Raw genomic sequence first — 18,991 nt, 5'->3', positions numbered from 1 at the left:
ACACCCACAGTGAGAAGCCAGTTAATTTATAGGGGAAAAAAAAAATGAATTTGGCTCCTCTGAAGCCCCAGAGGATATTTAGTTTTCACTTTGCAAGGGCTGCAGCTGTTCCTAAATTAACTGGGGGAAAGGCTGCAAGACTGCCGAGTGGTTCTCAAAGGATGGAGCTGTTACAAAGAGAGAAGCCCGCAGCAGGCAGCCTGTGGGGTCTTAATAAATACTAATTCTTGATGTCAATTCTTCTCATGATCGTCATGCTTGCATGCAAATGTTAAACCAAAGTGTAAAAACATGTTTATTCTAGACGAAAAAAAAAAAGTATGCCAGACAAGTAACTGCCTTTTGGCAGTCAGAAAAAGGCATAAAATACCATGAAAATTTCCCAACAGCCAATGCTATGCAGCACTATAAAAGATATTAGCATTATTATCAGCATAATAATCCAAACACTCTGTACTCTGAATCAACAATACCCACTATCACTAGAATTCAATAAAAGGACGATCTGATTTAGACCCCAGGACTTTAATGCCATGAGTTCTAGAGTCAAAAAGACTTGGGGAATAAAGAAGGGAGCTGGATTGGGCACTTTGTCTGGGAGGAGCTTAGAGCTTGCACCTGTTTTTTCAAGCAGGGAACGGAGGAGAGTAGGCCAAAGGAAGTGGTTCCACAGGGAAGTGGGGAGACTTTATTAGTCAAGCGCCTCTTCATTCTGCCTCAAACTGAGCAGGAGAACAAAGACCCAAATGACTGAGTGCAGGAAGCAAATGAGGAAATCACCTGGGGATTACTGTCCCAACCTGCTCACTATACTCTAAGTTAAAACTGAAAATTTGCACCTGATCCAGAGAAGCCTGATCAGGGGAATAGAAATCCAGAAAACACATCACATAAAAAATGATGGGAGGCCTCAAGAAGCTGTAGGGAGAAACTGCCTTCAAATATGTGAAGTCTGTCATAGGAAAGAAAGACTGAACTTGGTCTATGTGGCTTGTTCAAGGGCAGACACCAAGGACAAGGCTGTGAAAGGCAGATCTGTGTTTCCACCAGGCCCCTTCCGAGATGTGAAGGTCCTGTTCTGGAAGCATTTAAGTGGCCCACGGATGACCACTGGTCAGAAATGAAGAGGCAACGTCAGACTAGATGGTATTCAAAGTCCTAACACTAAAATTCAACCATGAAGACCCAGTTATCAAAATTTCTTGCCCCTCTAATAGGGTCTTTTCAGCTATATCCTCTGCAAAACCATTATAATAAGTTTCCAAAGCTTTAAAAGGAAGGTGGCTTTATAATGGACAAAAAATTAAAAAAGAATAATCAGTAAGTCATATGTATAAATGAGACAATCCAGAAATGGAGTTGGACATCACTTTTTAAAAATTTTTTAAAATTGTTTAATTTTTTAAATTAATTATTATTATTATTATTATTTTGGTCTTTTTGCCATTTCTAGGGCCACTCCTGTGGCATATGGAGGTTCCCAGGCTAGGGGTTGAATCGGAGCTGTAGCCACAGGCCTACGCCAGAGCTACAGCAATGCAGGATCTGAGCCGTGTCTGCAACCTACACCAGAGCTCACGGCAGTGCCAGATCCTTAACCCGCTGAGCCAAGGGCAGGGATTGAACCCACAACCTCATGGTTCCTAGTCGGACCCGTTAACCACTGACCCACAACAGGAACTCTGGACACCAATTTTTTCTTAATGGATTTCAATGCTGGTGACTTTTCTCTGATGGAGAAGTAAGCAGATGGTGCTTAGGATCAACAAGGTACCATGATCAAAAGGACTTCTGGCCACACTCCCCTACGCCTCCCAGCTCTCACAAGATACTCTGGCTGGGAGTTCCCACAGTAGCACAATGAGATGGGCGGCATCTCTGGAGTACCAGGACACAGGTTTGATCCCCGGCCTGGCACAGGAACTCCATAGATGGCGGAACAGCCAAAAAAGAAAAAATAAATAAATACTTCAGGCCCAATTCAGGTTGACTATAATTTTTTGTCCTATGTCCATAAAAAATGAAGTATTTGTAATCTTTGCTAAATATTTAACAGATTGAGTTGTGTTCATAACCAAATATCACTTGTCATTCTTAATAAACATGAAAATCATCTTGGATTAGAAACAAATTTGACTTTAAAATAATTTTCCTTGGTACAAAACAACACAAGAATTTGAAAATCCGATTCCACTTCATTGACAGCAAAGTCATTTTCTGAATGAGTTTCAATGGCATGACGTGGTCTGATGTTTCTGCAGGAACTAGCCAAATGTCACCCACTATTATTAACACTGGAATGGGACATCAAAAACAGGCCCACTCTTTCTTATTCATGTTTGGATACAATTACTTGGTTCAGTTTGATGGTTTTTACCATTCACCAAGAATATTTCTGAGAGAAGAAGAAAACAGAACAGAGAAGTCACCTGATTCTTATAAAGAGGTGTTTATACACTAAACACATCCAACACTAACAGAATTATCACAGGCCAAAATGCCAACTAAGAATCATGGTTCCCCCAATCCAGCTAATGGTGGAATCCTAGACTGTTTTACATGGATTAAAAACTAAATGTGTCACCAAACTAAAATGCTCATTATGTTTTCACCGAAACTCGGAAACCCTACACTTTTTTCTCATCCATAATTCCAGTTCCTCAAAGACCACCATTAACTTATTTAGGTCACATGAAGTCTCCAAAGTATGATCCCATAGTAGACAGTAAGAATGAATGAGGCAGAAGGACTGAAATGATTCATCTCATTTTTTTAAAACCTCAAAAATCTGGAGTTCCCATCATGGCATAGCGGAAACAAATCTGACTAGGAAACATGAGGTTGCGGTTTGATCCCTGGCCTCGCTTAGTGGGTTAAGGATCTGGCATTGCCGTGAACTGTGGTGTAGGTCACAGAGCAGCTCGGATCTGGCATTGCTGTGGCTCTGGCATAGGCTGGCAGCAACAGCTCCGATAGACCCCTAGCCTGGGAACCTCCATATGCTGCAGGTGCGGCCCTAAAAGGACAAAAGACAAAAAACAAAGAAAAACTAAAAAATCTAACTTATTCAACAAGTACATATTAAGTTCCTAATATGTTCCAGGCCCATGAATTACTTGTCTTTGTACCCTTACCATCTAGTATTATACCAAGCACATGCTAGAGTCACAATCATTTTTTTTTCAATATTGAATGAATATACTAATTACCTATAGGGTACAGAATACTGTCATTATTTATTAAGAAGGATATCAAAGAATGTTCTGCTCAAATGTCATCCAAATAAAGCCTAGAAGTTATCAAAGCTGTTCATGTTACCTGGACCTTACTGATACTGTAAGGTATCAGTAAGGTCCATAACAACCAGGAGGCATATTACAGAATCTGACCATTACATCAATTTGTGCAAGGGTTATAACTGTTATTTATTCTGAGGGCAGGGGGAGGAAATTAGCTAGATCCTTGAGAAAAACATTTCATGCCAATTACATACATCAGCCGGTCACACTGCATTTGACTACATCAAAGTACTGATAATCCTGCCTAATTCAGAGGCTCTACAGCTTTTTGAGCTCTACTAATCACAATGCTGATCTGTCTTGAAGCCGACTGCTTTCCTCATGCCACCACATTCTGCGGTGATGGCATCTTGGCTCCAGGAGGACCATCATGTGTCGGTGTGGGACTCTGGAAGAACATTTCCTGGTAATGCCTCGAGCCATCTGCCACAGAAGACCACAGGTTATGCTGAGATGCTCCTTCAGGAAGATCTGACCCCAAAACACTGGCGAAAGACCTAAGGCTACCATAAGAGAATGGTAACTGTATGGAATAACAGACTCGTGCACCTCTCTAAAAGGGCCGGGGGCTTGGAGGAGACGGCCAGTGGGAAGTGCTTCTCACCATGTTCCACTGAGTAGCCAGGCTCTCTGGAAGCACCTCCAGGCAGACTACATTTCTGGTGGCCAGGATACCAAAGCTGTTTTAGCTCAAGGGCTTGTGCTGATGCACCGCTGCTAATGGCTTCATGACAGAGGGAAAGAGTGATAACTGACCCTGGTTGAGGCAAAGGCAGTGAGAGACAGAACTAGGGGACCAGAAGTGTCAATGTCAAAGAGAGTCATCACAGCAAGATGATCAAAGAGGCTGTAACGAGAGCACCTGGATGAAGAAAACTGGGAGAGGTATCACCTTTTGTCATGCCGGATTCATTTTCTACTCCCCTCTGCCACCTCTCCGCCTCGGGAGGCTGACCTGCATGACCTACCAAAGGCTCCCTTGTTCTCCGGATTCCCGTGGGGTTCAGCCTGGGCTGACCATCAGGAGAAGAGAGTGAACAAAGAAAGTACTGATTTCCACAGCTATCTCCCTTGAGATTACCTCTGGCTGGCTAAATCCCTCAGCGCAAGGTCACGGTGCCATCAGGAAAGCCCTCTACCCTTCTCTCTGCCCCCAGGTTCCGTGTCCTCACTCCCTTTCCACATCCTCTGAGTTGGGGAGAGTAACAACCCCACCCTTCCTATCACCGGACACCACACTCTCCCTTGTGGTGTCCCTAAAGCTAACCTCAACTCTGTAACTAATCCTTGTATTAAACCCTGCAGACTATCCTAATTTGAGTGTATAACTGGCTTCCTGATGGGACTCTAATACACCAAGTATGATTTTAAGATTTTGATCTTGGGTGGCTGTGCGGAGAAGCGATAGTATTAGTTGAGGTGAACACACAGGAAGATAAGTATGTTCAAATATGGAAAGAACCCTCCCCCCCCCCATTTTGTTACATGGCAACTGTGGCTCATCCACAGGCAGAGGCTGGCAGCAGCTGCAAAAGTAGACCTGGCATAGAGATGGAGATAATAATGAACTTCTGGAAATCTGCAAGTCCGGATCGTTGCTATAAGCACAGGTTCATTACAGAGAATTTATTTTAGGAGATGGAATTGGAACACTTTCTTGAAAGTGACAGAATACTAGAGTTTTAAAGGATGTTAACTATCATCTAGCTGGGCTCTCCCTTTATGGGTCTGGTAACTAAAGTCCACCATTAGCTATCAAAGGATGCACTGTTAGTTAGCAGTGCTAATGGCAGCACTGACACCAGCGTCTCCAGGGCTCCTGCATCTGTGCTCTTTCCATAAATTCCAGCATTTGTCTCTACTTGACTGCTTTCCACTAGTCAACAAGTACTGAGACCTGCACCTGCATTTAACCTGGTGCTAACTGAGGTGAGGGATAAGAGAGAAGTCTAACAGTTTCCTAGCTGTTTAAAGACGTCCTCAACTGACATCAATGTTTAGAAATGATGATACAAGGGAGCAATCACTGCGAGCTAAAGAAGAAATGGACATTTCATATGGCAGTATTAACATCCTGAGATTTTATTTATTTATTTATTTATTTTATTTTATTGTCTTTTTGCCATTTCTTGGGCCGCTCCCACAGCATATGGAGGTTCCCAGACTAGGGGTTGAATTGGAGCTGTAGCCACAGGCCTACGCCAGAGCCACAGCAACGCGGGATCCGAGCTGCGTCTGCAACCTACACCACAGGTCACAGCAACGCCAGATCCTTAACCCACTGAGCAAGGCCAGGGATCGAACCGGCAACCTCATGGTTCCTAGTCGGATTCATTAACCACTGAGCCATGATGGGAACTCCAGACATCCTGAGATTTTAGAGATTCCATGTGAATTGTTGGTTTGACCAAGGAAGTAGTAACGGTTAGGCCTGATTACTGTCACAGCAATCAAGGACTAATTTGCTGTGTTGAAGCAGTTTTGCTTGTAGAATATAAGATGTAAGTATAAGACCATAAATCTATGTGGTCCTACCTATGAAGACCATCCTTCTAAATAACAGCTTAAATGAAAACATATTTTGGCAAATGAGGGGACAAAAGATGTTCTTACTATTCATGAATGTATGTAAGAATTTATGTACGTACTATTACTTAGCTGTAAATGTGAAGTGAGCAGGGAGATGACAGTGTGAAAGCCTACACACATAAACATGACTCCTTAGAAATCACATATATTTTCTCCTCCCTGGTTAATCTTATAATTTGGTGTAAACAATTTTAGACAATGCTGAGAACCCGCTCAACAGGAACTGTGATCAGAATGCTATCATTATTCTCTTTTCACATATTCAATATTTCTCAACAGCATTTATCAATGTGTGAGAGATTACCTGCTTAGGCTCTTACAATGGGCAATGCACGTCTAAAGAGCTATTATCCATTTGGGAATTACTTCTGGGGAAAAATGTGATGTCTACATAAATAGTTAAAATAATCTCTATTCTTCTGAAGGTTGAAATTAATTTATTTTGCTAATTACAATGCATAAGTACTTTACGGATTTTCCACTTTTCTACCTACTATGCCTACATAATATCAGACTTTCGCAAATGGAAGAGCAAAAGGGTGATGGCTCCCCAAATGTCAACTCCCCCAAAAAAGTCCAGTGAATTAATAACTAAGAAGGAAAAACCTCAATAGACAAGAATAAATCATCCTCAAAGATTTTACCCAGGAATCTGTTCTACGTGTAACTTCTTTTTTTTTTTTTTTTTTTTGTCTTTTTGCCATTTCTTGGGCCTCTCTCACGGCATATGGAGGTTCCCAGGCTAGGGGTCTAATCGGAGCTGTAGCCACTGGCCTACGCCAGAGCCACAGCAACGCGGGATCCGAGCCGCGTCTGCGACCTACACCACAGCTCACGGCAATGCCGGATCTTTAACCCACTGAGCAAGGCCAGGGATCGAACCCGCAACCTCATGGTTCCTAGTCGGATTCGTTAACCACTGCGCCACCATGGGAACTCCTGTTCTACGTGTAACTTCTATCACTGAAGAGGCAGATCAAGTAAACACATTTTCATGGGTATGAATTGAACTGGTGTTACAAGCTCAAATGTCTTCAGGGACAAGCACTTAATCTGAATGTGTGAAGTAGCCAAGTCTTAGACACTAGAGAGAGTTATAAGACAATAACTATCTCCAAAGGACAGGTTCCACCTGAGCCCATGTGTGCACACGTGCGTGCGTGTGTTTACAAACTGTGCACTGAACAAAGAATGGCTGGGTGTTGAATTCTGCCTGTGGACCACCAGTTTGTGATGTCCATTTAAGGCAGGCAGAGTTGAATGCTTCTTTATACATTTCCCTTGGAGCAAAGTTTTCATATTCTTTGGGCCAGCTAGTTCAGGAAATTTCAATACTGATGTGGTGTGAATGTTGGGTGCCCCCCAAATCCATATGTTGAAACTAACACACAAAGAAGATGCTATCAGGAGGTGGGGCCTTGGGAAGAGCATGAGAATGCAGACTTCATGAATGGCATCGCTGTTCCTATAAAGAACACTCCACGAGCTCTACCACCTGAGGACACAGAACCTAGCTAGGAGCCAAGAAGAGGGCCCTCACTCAACCAAAAGGGCACCTAATCACTCCCAGCTTCCAGAACCGTGAGAAATAAATTCCTGTTGTTGATAAGCCCCTCAGTCTCTAGTATTCTGTTACAGCAGCCCAAACAGACTAGGACAATTATTAACCCTTCCCTTTATCTGCTGCTTTACAAGCAATATCAGAGAGTCAAAAATCATTCTAGCTTAGGGTGACTATATTAATTTTCAGTTTCATTTACCAAGCATTTAAAGAAGGAACTTCATTAACTACATCTCATGTCTTCTGAAGTTCTCCCAGTCCTTCTACACCAAACACAGGTGAGATTTCATGATATGCCAGCTATATAGAGTAGTTCACCGATAAAAATCAGTATAATCAAGATTACCAAGAATTACTGACATCCTAAACAGTGAGAATTGAACTGGAAAACAAAGGATTAGTTTTGTTCTGCAGGTAAAAGAAACCCAAATGCCATTAACTAAATCTTGGTCTTATCTCGTAGTCTTCTCAAGGAACCACAGTTTTGACTTTAAGCTCACGCAAGCATATTAATGGGAGACAGAATGTCTGCACAACCCAGCGCAATTATCCGTGTTTCCATACTACGGCATTCATCACTTGGGGACAGAAAGGTTGGCTCAGATGACACTCATATCTTAGACCAACTCTTGTGTAACAACCCAGTTTAAGTTAACTCCCACAGCCCATAATTCAGCTACTAAATTACTCACATGTCCAACTGATGAACAAAGAATCCTATGTCAAAATTCCTGATTAATATGAGAAGTGTTTTTGTTTATGTGTTTAAACGCACTAAGGATTTAAAAAGTCTTTTTCTTTATTTGTGAATTTTTATATAGAATACACCCCGTTTTTTGGTTTTTTTTTTTCCTTTCATTGCAGTTGGAATTATGACAGAATTTAGGATCAAATTATATGAACAAAATCTTGGGAAGGTTTTTCCAAGCTGGACTAAAATTATGTTAAAAATACATGTGCACAAAGAGACTGGAAAGCAATTTTTTTAAATGCACAAAATCATACTGGAAAGGTTGAATTACAGATGCCTTCTGTATTTGTGAAACTATATTATTGATACAGTACAATTCTACGAAAATTACTTAAAGCTCAGGTACTTACTGTTGTTGGAAAATAACGACTAGTTTTGAATTTTTTCAGAGCCATAGAAGAGGTGTAGGTGCCCAAGAAGAGGATGAAGGACATCAGTGTGATATCAGGAACAAAATCGCAGTTGTTCCCCACAAGCTTTCCTTCGTATTTTAAACACTCCTTTTTCGTCAACAATGCCCAGTCAAAGGTAGCATTGTGGTACTGAAAGAAGAAAGGCATGAGAACATGGTGACACATCAAAAGCAGTTTTGGATACTTAATGGGATATATAGGGAATTATGCTCAAAACAGTCTGAGGAAAACCAGTGGAGAGTGAAATCTGATGACGTGTTCATAGAATAATGGGGAAGGAAGTCCAGGAGATGAGCAATGATTAAAAATACAGTAGGACTGATGCAATCCATTACCTGGTTTGTGCCACAACCCCACAATCACCCATCTGTTCACCAGAAACAAAACCCCAAAGTCCTTCTTTCCTGTGGACATTCCTGAGAGTAAACTGAGACATAATAACATCCCAAGTCTCCAAACATGAGACTCTCTGAAACACCTTTGTTGTTCAAAAAGCACTTCTTTTTTTTATGGCCACATGCCTGACATATGGAAGTTCCCAGGCCAAGTATTCAATCTGAGCTGCATCTGTGGCAACATTGGATCTTTTAACCCACAGCTAAGGCAACACCAGATCCTTAACCTGTTGTGTCAGGCCAGGGATCAAATCCACACCTCCACAGCCACCCAAGCAGCTGCAGACGTTTCTTAATCCACTGCACCACAGTGGGAACTCCAAAAAGTACTTACTTCTGCAGCACACAGCATCTTGTGCTTAAAGCTGATGGCCCTAAAGTTCATGCTCTAAAGGTTATATTTGGTTAACTCATTTCCCCAGCACTTTCACAAATGAACTAGTTTCTAAATAACTAGAAACTGGTGACTTAGGGAACTAAAATATAAAAGTGTTGCAGATCCTGCTTTTTCAATTGCATATCCTAATAAAATGTAGCTTTTTTCCTTGTGGACTCCAGGTCAGGGTCATGAGAATCCATTACTGGAATGTGCTGTGATAGGCTGTAGAGTTGGGTATGGATCTTTCTCCCTGTGTTACATGGCCTCAAGCTCACAGGTCAATTTTCAAATTTTCTCTTATCTCATGAGTTGCTGTTAGGTTGTCAGTGCTGTACTCAATAGCAGCTCATTCCTGTTCCTCTTTGCTATTGCTAATATGCAGGAGAAGCCTTTTGCCAGCATAGTAGATAAGGCCAGTGCACCCATCCTCCAGCTGCTGAGTTTCAGCTGCTATCAGCTCACAGCTACCTCCTTCTCTAGAAAATTCCCTTTTGCTGCACAAGAGCAGCCTCCACAGATGGCTATGCCCTCTTGCACCTAGTAACTGACCAAGGCTAATGAGGTGCAACTGTTTGAATATTTGGGCTCCCCTAAAATTCATATGCTGAAATCTTATCCTTTATGCGATGGTACTTTGAAGTGGGGCCTTTGGAAGGTGATTAGATCATGAGGTGGAGGCTTCAGGAATGGGATTAGTGCCCTTACAAAAGGGACCCCAGAAAGCTCTGTGTCCCTGTCATGATATGAGGACACAATGAGATAATCTATAAACTAGGAAGGAAACAGTCCTCAGACATTGAATCTGCCAGTGGACTTCCTTCCTCTTAGGTGGAGGGCTAATGAGTATGTCATGTGCTAGCAGAAGAGTAACTGGAGAACACCTTGCAGATAAATAAAGAAAGATCAATTTTTCCTGTCATTAAAGGCAAGAATTCTACCTCACACCAAGCAGATCATTAACGCCCTTTACTATTCATGAATTCTTTTGTAATCTAGTCATAAACTAAGATCATACACATAAAAGAAGAATCTCTGGCCAGAAAGAGTTCATATTTTTATAGCGCTCCAAAGGTAAAGTTCTTACATAAGTCAGGAAGAAAAATAAACTTTAGATATCTCCCTGAAATATTAGTTTCAACTTGCAAACAGCTGAGTTGCACAATTACTCTTTTATCAAACTCTACTTCTGGGAGGTGATTAATCATGCCTCATTTTGTTTTTCAGATTTATGCATATGGATGTTTTAGCACAATACATTTAAAGTTAACAGGTCACAGGGATAACAAGTTTCTTTGTTTTAAAATCAGCAAAAATTTACCACAATTTCACTTTAATTTCAGCACTTTAATATCATCAGAATCCTTCTTTATAGCTGCAGCTCCCAGAGAGTAAGCTGCATTTAAACAATCTCAACAGGCAATTTTATTTTTATTTATTTATTTATTTTGCTTTTTAGGGCCACACCTGCAGCATATGGAATTGCCACAGGTCATGGCAATGTTTGATCCTTAACCCACTGAACGAGGCCAGGGATCAAACCCACATCCTCATGGATACTAGTCGGGTTCATTACCAATGAGCCATGACGGTAACTCCTATATTATTCTTTTAAATACAACCATCATGATTTAATTAGAATATTACACCAGACATATTTGTTTGATGGTATTTTATATTTATTACTTCATGAACAGTGTTTTTGATACTGGTTGATTCACTGTAACTCTGGTTTTGCGCACAATTTTTAGATTGTGTCAAGTCACAGAACAAAAGATGTAAATGATTCTTCCTATGTTCATTTATTTTAAAGGAAATACTGAATGTATATCAGGTCAGCAGACTGGAAAAATATCCTCCTGGGTCTCTATCTCAACTCTATCACTATTCAATTGGAAAAAGGAAAAAAGTAACACCATTAGCTGCCCATGCAGCTACAATTAGGACTTGTCACTTAAACAGCTATAAAAGAATGCCAGGAAGATCACTGTGATCCTAACTTTGGAAAGGCTCTAAAGTGATCAGTGTCCCTCACATGCAAACCACTCTGATTTTAGTTCAGTAGGTCACGGTGGAAAATGTACAACCAAATACCACTGGCTCCTGACAGAGGGCAATACTGTGCTGGACGTAACCCAGCAAAGATGTTAAAGGACACAGGGAAGAAAGAAATACCTGGATCCCCTGAAATGTATAAAACATGGTGTGCGTGCCTATTTATCTGGGAAGAGCAATACACAGGCTTCACTAGAACCTCAAAGGAGGCAGTGAGGCCAAGAATCTTCAGAAGTGCTGCCCTAGTGCTGTTATGCCTGAGATCATTCTGTCCTTCTGATACAACGTTCTCTGGGTGTCAACCACACTGCAATTTTCAGTCATTCTAAGAGCAACTTGGATGCCTTCAGAATCAACAGTGATTTGTTAACTCCTCAGCAAATGCTCTCCAATTTAAAGAAAGATGAATCATTTTGTATCTACTTCTTAGTAAACTACTCTACATGCCTACTTACATCCTCAGAGGCATTTAAAACTTAATCATGTTCAAAATCAACTCCTAATCTTTCTCCTTAAACCTGCTCCCCTAGGGCTTTGGCCCTTCTCTGTTAATAGCAACTTCATCTTCCTCCATTCCAAGAACAGAAAACCTTAAAGTCACTGTTAATTCCTCTCTTTCTCACAAGTCACGTTATGGAGAAGACTTTACATTAAAATACATAACATCTCACCCATAACCATGGTAACAACCCTCATTTAAGGGACCATTGTTTCCCCTGGGCTTAGTGCAAGTGTCTTTTACCTCGCCAGTCAGTCCTTTACTCTTTATAGGTGATTCTCATTTCTCTTTGACTTTGATCTTTATTTCCTACACTAAATTTTATATTTGGGGTGTATGTGGTTAAATCAGAACTGTAAGAACAAGACAGATGGGAATGTAATCTCAGAAGTCCTCTCTGCCTGTCAGAACTCTCATAGCACGTGATTTCTATTTCTCATGATGCTCCTGACTTTCTATTGCAAGTACGTTGTAGCTTGCCTCAAAGAGACCCTCAGTGTTGGAAATGCTCAGAGAGACGTCCAGTGAGCATGGTGGACGTCTAGAAAAAACGTCAGGTCTGGAGACCAACTAAGGAGTCAAAGGCAAAGAGCTGATCACTGAAGTAATAAAACCGAATAAAACTGTGAAGAGAAAATGTGCTAGAAAAAGAGAGAATAAAACCTGTAGGGTACCTGCCATGGAAGCAAACACATCACAAAAGACTTTGAAAATGTCAAGAGAGTGATGGGCAAGAAGAAAAGTGAGGAGAAAACGTTCCAATGAGAACATTGGAAATCAAAGGAGGAGAAAATAGTAACATGTGGGGGAAAGTTGAGAGGGTGTAAAGTTTCGGAGAAGAAAATGAGTTATGAAGAAACAAACAAAATCCATTGATTTATTTTTTATTATCTTTTATAACTAGAATATTTGGCAACTTGGTAATTTCTTGAGGGAGAGTTCAAATAAAGGAAATGAGTTGAGAAATACATGAGAGTGAAAAATTGAAATGGCAATTCCAGACAATTTTTCTTTAAGAAATACAGTGTCAAAAGCAAAGGCTAGAGCATGCAAGCATTATATGATCAAGGCAAGTTCTTTAGCACTGGTGAAGATTTTTGAGATGCTTGTGATGGATGAGAAAGAACCCAGTTATGGGTATGGTAGGAAAAGGAGGTGCTGGGAAAGACAAGAATGGAGAAAGGAAGGTGAGAGAGGGAGAGTAAAAGAGAGAGAGAGATTGACTACATCTTGGCCTCACTGGACCAGGGATGAATAAAAGCCAGAAATGACAGAAGTATGGTACCTGCAGACCAAAGAGACTATGTGTCACCAAAAAATATGAAAGAAGAGCAGACCAAGACAGGGATAGAGTTCAATTTAGGATATAGCAGGCACCAAAAGAAACCTTCGTTAACTGAATGAATGAAATCATTCATCAAGATCCCAATATTTGACGTATTTAAGGAAGATGTCTATGAATTTATCTATCTGGAGGACAAAACTAAAGCAAAATAAACTTTCAATTTAGATTATCAAGTAAAATACTGGATTCCCAGTCACCTCTGAATTACAGATAAACAATGAATAATATATTTTGTGTAAGTACGTTCTGTGTAATATGTAGGACACACTTACACTAAAAAAAAAAAAAAAAGTTCATTGTTTGTCTGAAATTCAAATGTACCTGAGACCCTATTTTTTCTAACGCTACTGATGCTATTTCATTTATATATATATAGGCTATTTTGAGTAACAAAACAGAAAGTCTAAAAGTGTAGCCAAAAGAAAACAGAAAATATATTGTGCCCCAATAATGTGGACAACTAAGATAAGTTTTAAGGGAGCAATAAAGAAGAACAAAAGTGACAACTCAAAGTTTTAATGGATAAATAAAACCCTTAAATATTAACTAATAATGCAAGGCAGTAAAAGAAAGTGTCTAAGGTACAGAGATTAGTAGGTCAAAAGAGGGACTCCTGAATTTCACTGAGCACAGCGAAAACAAATGTTAATCTACCCCTTGAAAGAAGGCCTGGTCTTTGTAGAACTCTCATACTCACAAGGAGGAAGTGCAGCAGGACAACACAACAAGAAAGGAATGACAGGGAGAGTAACAAAAGCCAGTGGAGAAGGGACTAAAAGTGACAAGCTCTGCATGCATGTTTCTTTCTGTTCTGGCAGAAACTAAGAGGTAAAGCATTAGATAGGGAGGCTCAAAGATGCTCCTAAGAGGTAAAGCATTACACCAGGAGCAAAGACGCTGATTTGAGAACATACAATGCTTCCTTCATGCACGACTCACTGAAAGCTCACCACATGGAGGAACTCATCGTGAGTGGGCCAGATGGACCCGTGGGCCAGAGCAGAGGGTTTGCGTAAATGGGCAATGGGAAAACAGGTGCAAAGGAAATGGGACCAAGTTGCTGAGGGTCTTCACTGAGGTCACTCTCATGCAAAGAGATTTCAATCTATTTTTCTGGATCTCCTTGTCTAGCAAATGACCCTGTCTGTACTGAGTGAATTTGTTTATAAATCTTAAAAGTAAAATGTACACTGAAGGATTCATTGTCAAGTTTAAAATATGATGGCATCCTCCCCAAAGACAAAAGTGGGAGATATGTAAGAGAGAATGGCTCAAATTCGGACAGTGATTGAAGCCAGGTGATGTGCATATAATGGTTTTCTGTACTGTTCTATTTTAGTGCATGTTTTAACTTTCTCATAATTTTTTAAAAAGTAGGAACATGTAATCTTCAAGGAGATTTAAGGACACAATCGTTTTTCTTCATGGGGGAAAATCACAAGGATGCAATGCAAGAGAAGATGAACATGACATTTCATTTCCAATGAAAAGGAAGCTTAACTCCCAGAGTCACCCTGAAGGTACATCAAGTCAAAGCACTTCTGCTTCCATGTTTGACTGCCAAGTAGAATTTATGAAACCATAACAGTTCTTAGGCCCACGGTTAACAGCATCTCCATGGAGACATGATATGCTTCATTGGGTAACACAATAAGCACAACAAATTCAAAAAGAAAAACGAAAGATTCTACATGTTCTCACGTTCTTTTTGAGTATCAACTGGTAAAATATATGCCTTTATATACATTTATGCCTATATGCATAAATATTATGAGGGTAATGCTACAAGTGAAAGGCTGAAGGTTAAGTAATTCATGGACTCATCTAGGGATTTTTCCCTGCAGTGGGTAAGCCAGATCCACAGTGATCTACAATCCTGCTTTACAATCTACATAATGAATATGAGCTGAGATTGTCTGTATTTATAGATATTGTTGTGAAATATCAAAACTAATTGGTTGCTCTGCTTACAATGAAGATACAGAAAGCTGCAGGAGACTGTTATAACATTGTCCTGACCTAACAATTAAAGCCAGCTGGATAAGCTATAAAATCATAGTCTTAAAAATTCTACCAGAGAGATGAGAAACCTAAAGAAACTACATTCCAAAAAGTTATGAGAGAAGGGATCCATGGCTGCCTCAGTCCTGGCAGAGTAGCAAGTGGGAGGCAAACCCACTGTAGATGGAGGTATGCAGAAATAAGCCAAATATTTAATGACTTTTTAAAGGTTGCTTGTAGTCCTGGGTGACAGGTTAGAATTTTGTGGAGCCCTAGGCATCGACCGGTGCTGTATCTCCCTACCAAATTTTCTCATGGCCTCTGCCAAGCACACAGATAGTTCATAAACGGCTGGAGCTTTGATAGGAGAGCTAAGAGGAATCCCCCACTTAGAGTCTCCGACTAATGCAAGAAAGCCACTTTCCTAAGATGGGAAGTAGGGCAGAAGAGCAGAGAGAAAGCCCTCTGTGGCATTTCAGGGCTAAGTCTGGGAACCTGCTGTATAGCACAGGGAACTCTACCCAATAGTCTGTGATGATCGATATGGGAAAAGAATCTGAAAGAGAATGGATGTGTGTAAACGTATAACTAAATCACTTTGTCGAAGAGCAGAAATCATCACAAAATTGTAAATCAACTACACTTCAATAAAACTCTAAAAAATGTGAAAATGGCATTATTTTGTTCTTTTTCATGGCTGAGTAGTATTCCATTGTGTATATGTACCACATCTTCTTAATCCATTCACCAGTCGATGGACATTTATTTAGGTTGTTTCCATGTCTTGGCTATTATGAATAGTGCTGCAATGAACACAGGAGTGCATATATCTTTTTGAATGAGAGTTTTGTCTGGATAAATGCCTAGCAGTGGAATTGCTGAATCATTTGTGATGTAACATGATGGAAGATATATGAGAAAAAAAATGTATGTATATGTATAACTGGATTACTTCGCTGTATAGCAGAAATTGACAGAACACTAAATCAACTATAATAAAAAATCTAAAAACAATAAAAATAAATTTTTAAAAAACTTTAAATAAAATAAAAAACAAAAAAGGGGGAGGGGGCCTCTGAAGGCAAGGCATGAGGGGCAGAGCAGTTGGACAAAGAAAGATCTCCCAAGGCTCAAAAAGCTGGGGCATGACCCAGGAGACAGAGTATTTAATAGGACTTTCTGGTGTGATGGAAGTGTTTTACAGCTTGTTTTGTGTGGTGGTTACATGAGGTATAAAACTCAAAACTCACTGCAATGAGCAAAGAAGAGCTCCGCATCTTAAGTTATGCCTTGATTTAATGAAAGAAAGAAAGAAAGAAAGAAAGAAAGAAAGAAAGAAAGAAAGAAAGAAAGAAAGAAAGAAAGAAAGAAAGAAGACAGACAGACAGACAGAAGAATCTTAAAATGAAAAACAAATACTAACTGATCCATTCAATTGCCTCCTCAGAAGAGACAGATGTTAGATTTGGAAATATGTTCTCGCTAAAAGCTGGTAAGTGGAAGCTGGCAACTTTTTAAGGTTTTACTATTTAGATACGGTGGGTGTGGACAAGCTGTGGCTGGTCTCAAGGATTTACAGAGACCTTTTAAGGAATTTTGTTTGCAGGTGCAGGGATATTCCAAGTGAGACATTTATAGGAAAACTGATGAAGGTGGGGAGACGTAAAGACCCGCTGGTTCCAATAATAAATGGAAAGAATGGAAAACCTGGCTTTTTCGTGAAGGGAGGTGATGTGCTAGAGTTTGTATCTCTGTCCAAATGCTCTCCTGCCCTATTTTTGGTGCTCTTTCCTCCTGAAAACACACCCACACCACAAGGAAGAGGAAAGCTTGTCTGCATGCTAATGAAGCTGAAAAGAAAAGGCCTTCCTTCCTCTGACAGGATGTTCTCAGGGCCTTGGGAGAGGAACTCTGCTGGTGCCCAGGGGCTGCATGTCACTTTTCCAGCACCTTCTTTCAAGATCTAATTATGGCCGAATGAAAAGAAGGAAATTAAGTCCTGCTGACCGTAGTGCTAGGAAGGGTTCGGGAGAGCAGAGCTAGCCTGGCCACGCACACATGGCCCCCAGCAGCCTGTCAGGAGTGGTGGCTTTCCATTTCCTCTTTCCACCAACCCGAGTCATGGTGGCACCTGGTCCAGTGGAATGATAAGAATACCCTAAATAAAATAAAAACAGCACCCAACAGTGACTGAGACCAAGTATGCACCAGTCACTCTAATCAGTTCTGCCTTTTTATTCATTTGGCTCTTCCAGAATCTCTGGGGTCAGTACCATTATCATCACCACTTTACAGACAGGAACTGAAAAGTTTCCACAACTTGTTAAGTAGCAGAGCCCCGCATTTGCAGCCAGGAAGTCTGACAGGAAAATTCAGAATCTGTTAGTCCTTCAATGCGACATGCTACTCTGCTTTGCCAAAGAACAGAAACAGGCAGATTTTAGAGTTAGGAAGAGCAGTTAGAAAGCCAAATCCAAATTCTGGCTTTACTATAGACTGTTCATATGGTTTTTAGAAAGTCAGCTAACCTTTATAAGCCTCTGCTTCATCTGCAAAATATAGGTAGCCATAATAACTCTCAAAATTAGTGTGAGTCTAATAGACAATTAATGTAAAGAGCACGGCCCCTAGTTAAGTGTTCAACAGAAGGTGCTATTACTAACGATAAAAAAATCCCATTATCTCTTAACACTCATTTCTTCATTGTACAGTGTGTGTGTCCATGTAAACTATACTTAAAGGAGTTATATGGATAGAGAAGGAGAAATGAAGAATAGAATAAAAGTCATCCTTCATAATTACATACACACACACACACACATCACACATTTTTCCTAGTATCTTCTCTAGAGGTGCTAGACACAGCAACTTAACGTTTTAATTAAGGTGTTCAATTAATACACACAAGAGCGAACTGTTGCACTAGAGTATGGAGCATTTACAGGAACTAAAAAAGCAAACATTTCAATTTGCAAACATGAAACATCACGGGGCACTAGCAATATCGCAAGTCATGGAACCACCTTGACTTCAGTTCAATCTTTGTTCTACTAATTTACAGTTATGTGACCTAGAGCAAGACAAGTTATTTATCTTCTGGAGCTTTAGTTTCCCTCATTTATAAAATGGAGTTAATTATGCCCAGTAGTTAATATTAATGACTATAGTACCTATTAAGGTTTATAATGATGACAATATGTATAAAACACCTGGTCTCTTGTAGATGCTCTATAAATGGCAGCCAAATTATAATCATTATTGTGCCTTAATGTCCTCAGTCATAGTCACACCAGAAGTCAACCACAGTTTCCATTTGGTTTCCATGAATCTTACAGGGACATCTTATTATAATCACCTACCAATTACCTGAGTCTCTCCAGAACTTGCCCAAAGACAGGGTTTAAAAATTCATTAATTTTATAGCTTTCTTTGATTAGTTACAAAGAGAATTAAGTTAGGAAACAATCTCTGTTTAAGTCATTGCAAGTAAGTGTTTTATTAATTTTGAGTGCAAATTAACTTATAGTTTTAATTAATTATATGTTTTTAAGTCTTAATTAGATTTTAATTAAATTTCTTAAAAGTCTCGAAGGAGGTATTTCTCTCTGTGTTTCAGTCATAGCCTTTTAGGCACCAGGTTGGCTGGCTGAAAGACTGAATACTGAATTTTCTGTATGTGGTCTTTAAAATATATACATACACTCACT

General features: G+C 40.1%; 1 protein-coding gene across 13 annotated transcripts in view; it reads right to left on the bottom strand.

The window, feature by feature from the left end:
* Positions 1 to 18,991, bottom strand: part of SLC4A4 (solute carrier family 4 member 4) — a 347,209-nt gene that overhangs the window by 49,870 nt on the left and 278,348 nt on the right. For all 13 annotated transcript variants that reach the window (XM_084971070.1, XM_021100504.2, XM_084971072.1 and 10 more), the window contains 1 exon segment: positions 8,551 to 8,742. In XM_084971070.1, coding sequence (XP_084827196.1) covers positions 8,551 to 8,742 — 192 coding nt within the window.

The sequence above is a fragment of the Sus scrofa genome, chromosome 8 (genome assembly GCF_054392235.1).
Source record: "Sus scrofa isolate SSC_HxYL_T2T_F1_AM1 chromosome 8, Sscrofa_HxYL_maternal_Yorkshire_Landrace_v2.0, whole genome shotgun sequence".
NCBI lineage: Eukaryota > Metazoa > Chordata > Mammalia > Artiodactyla > Suidae > Sus > Sus scrofa.
Note: the sequence above shows the minus strand (reverse complement) of the source record. Positions and strands in the feature narration are given on the sequence as shown.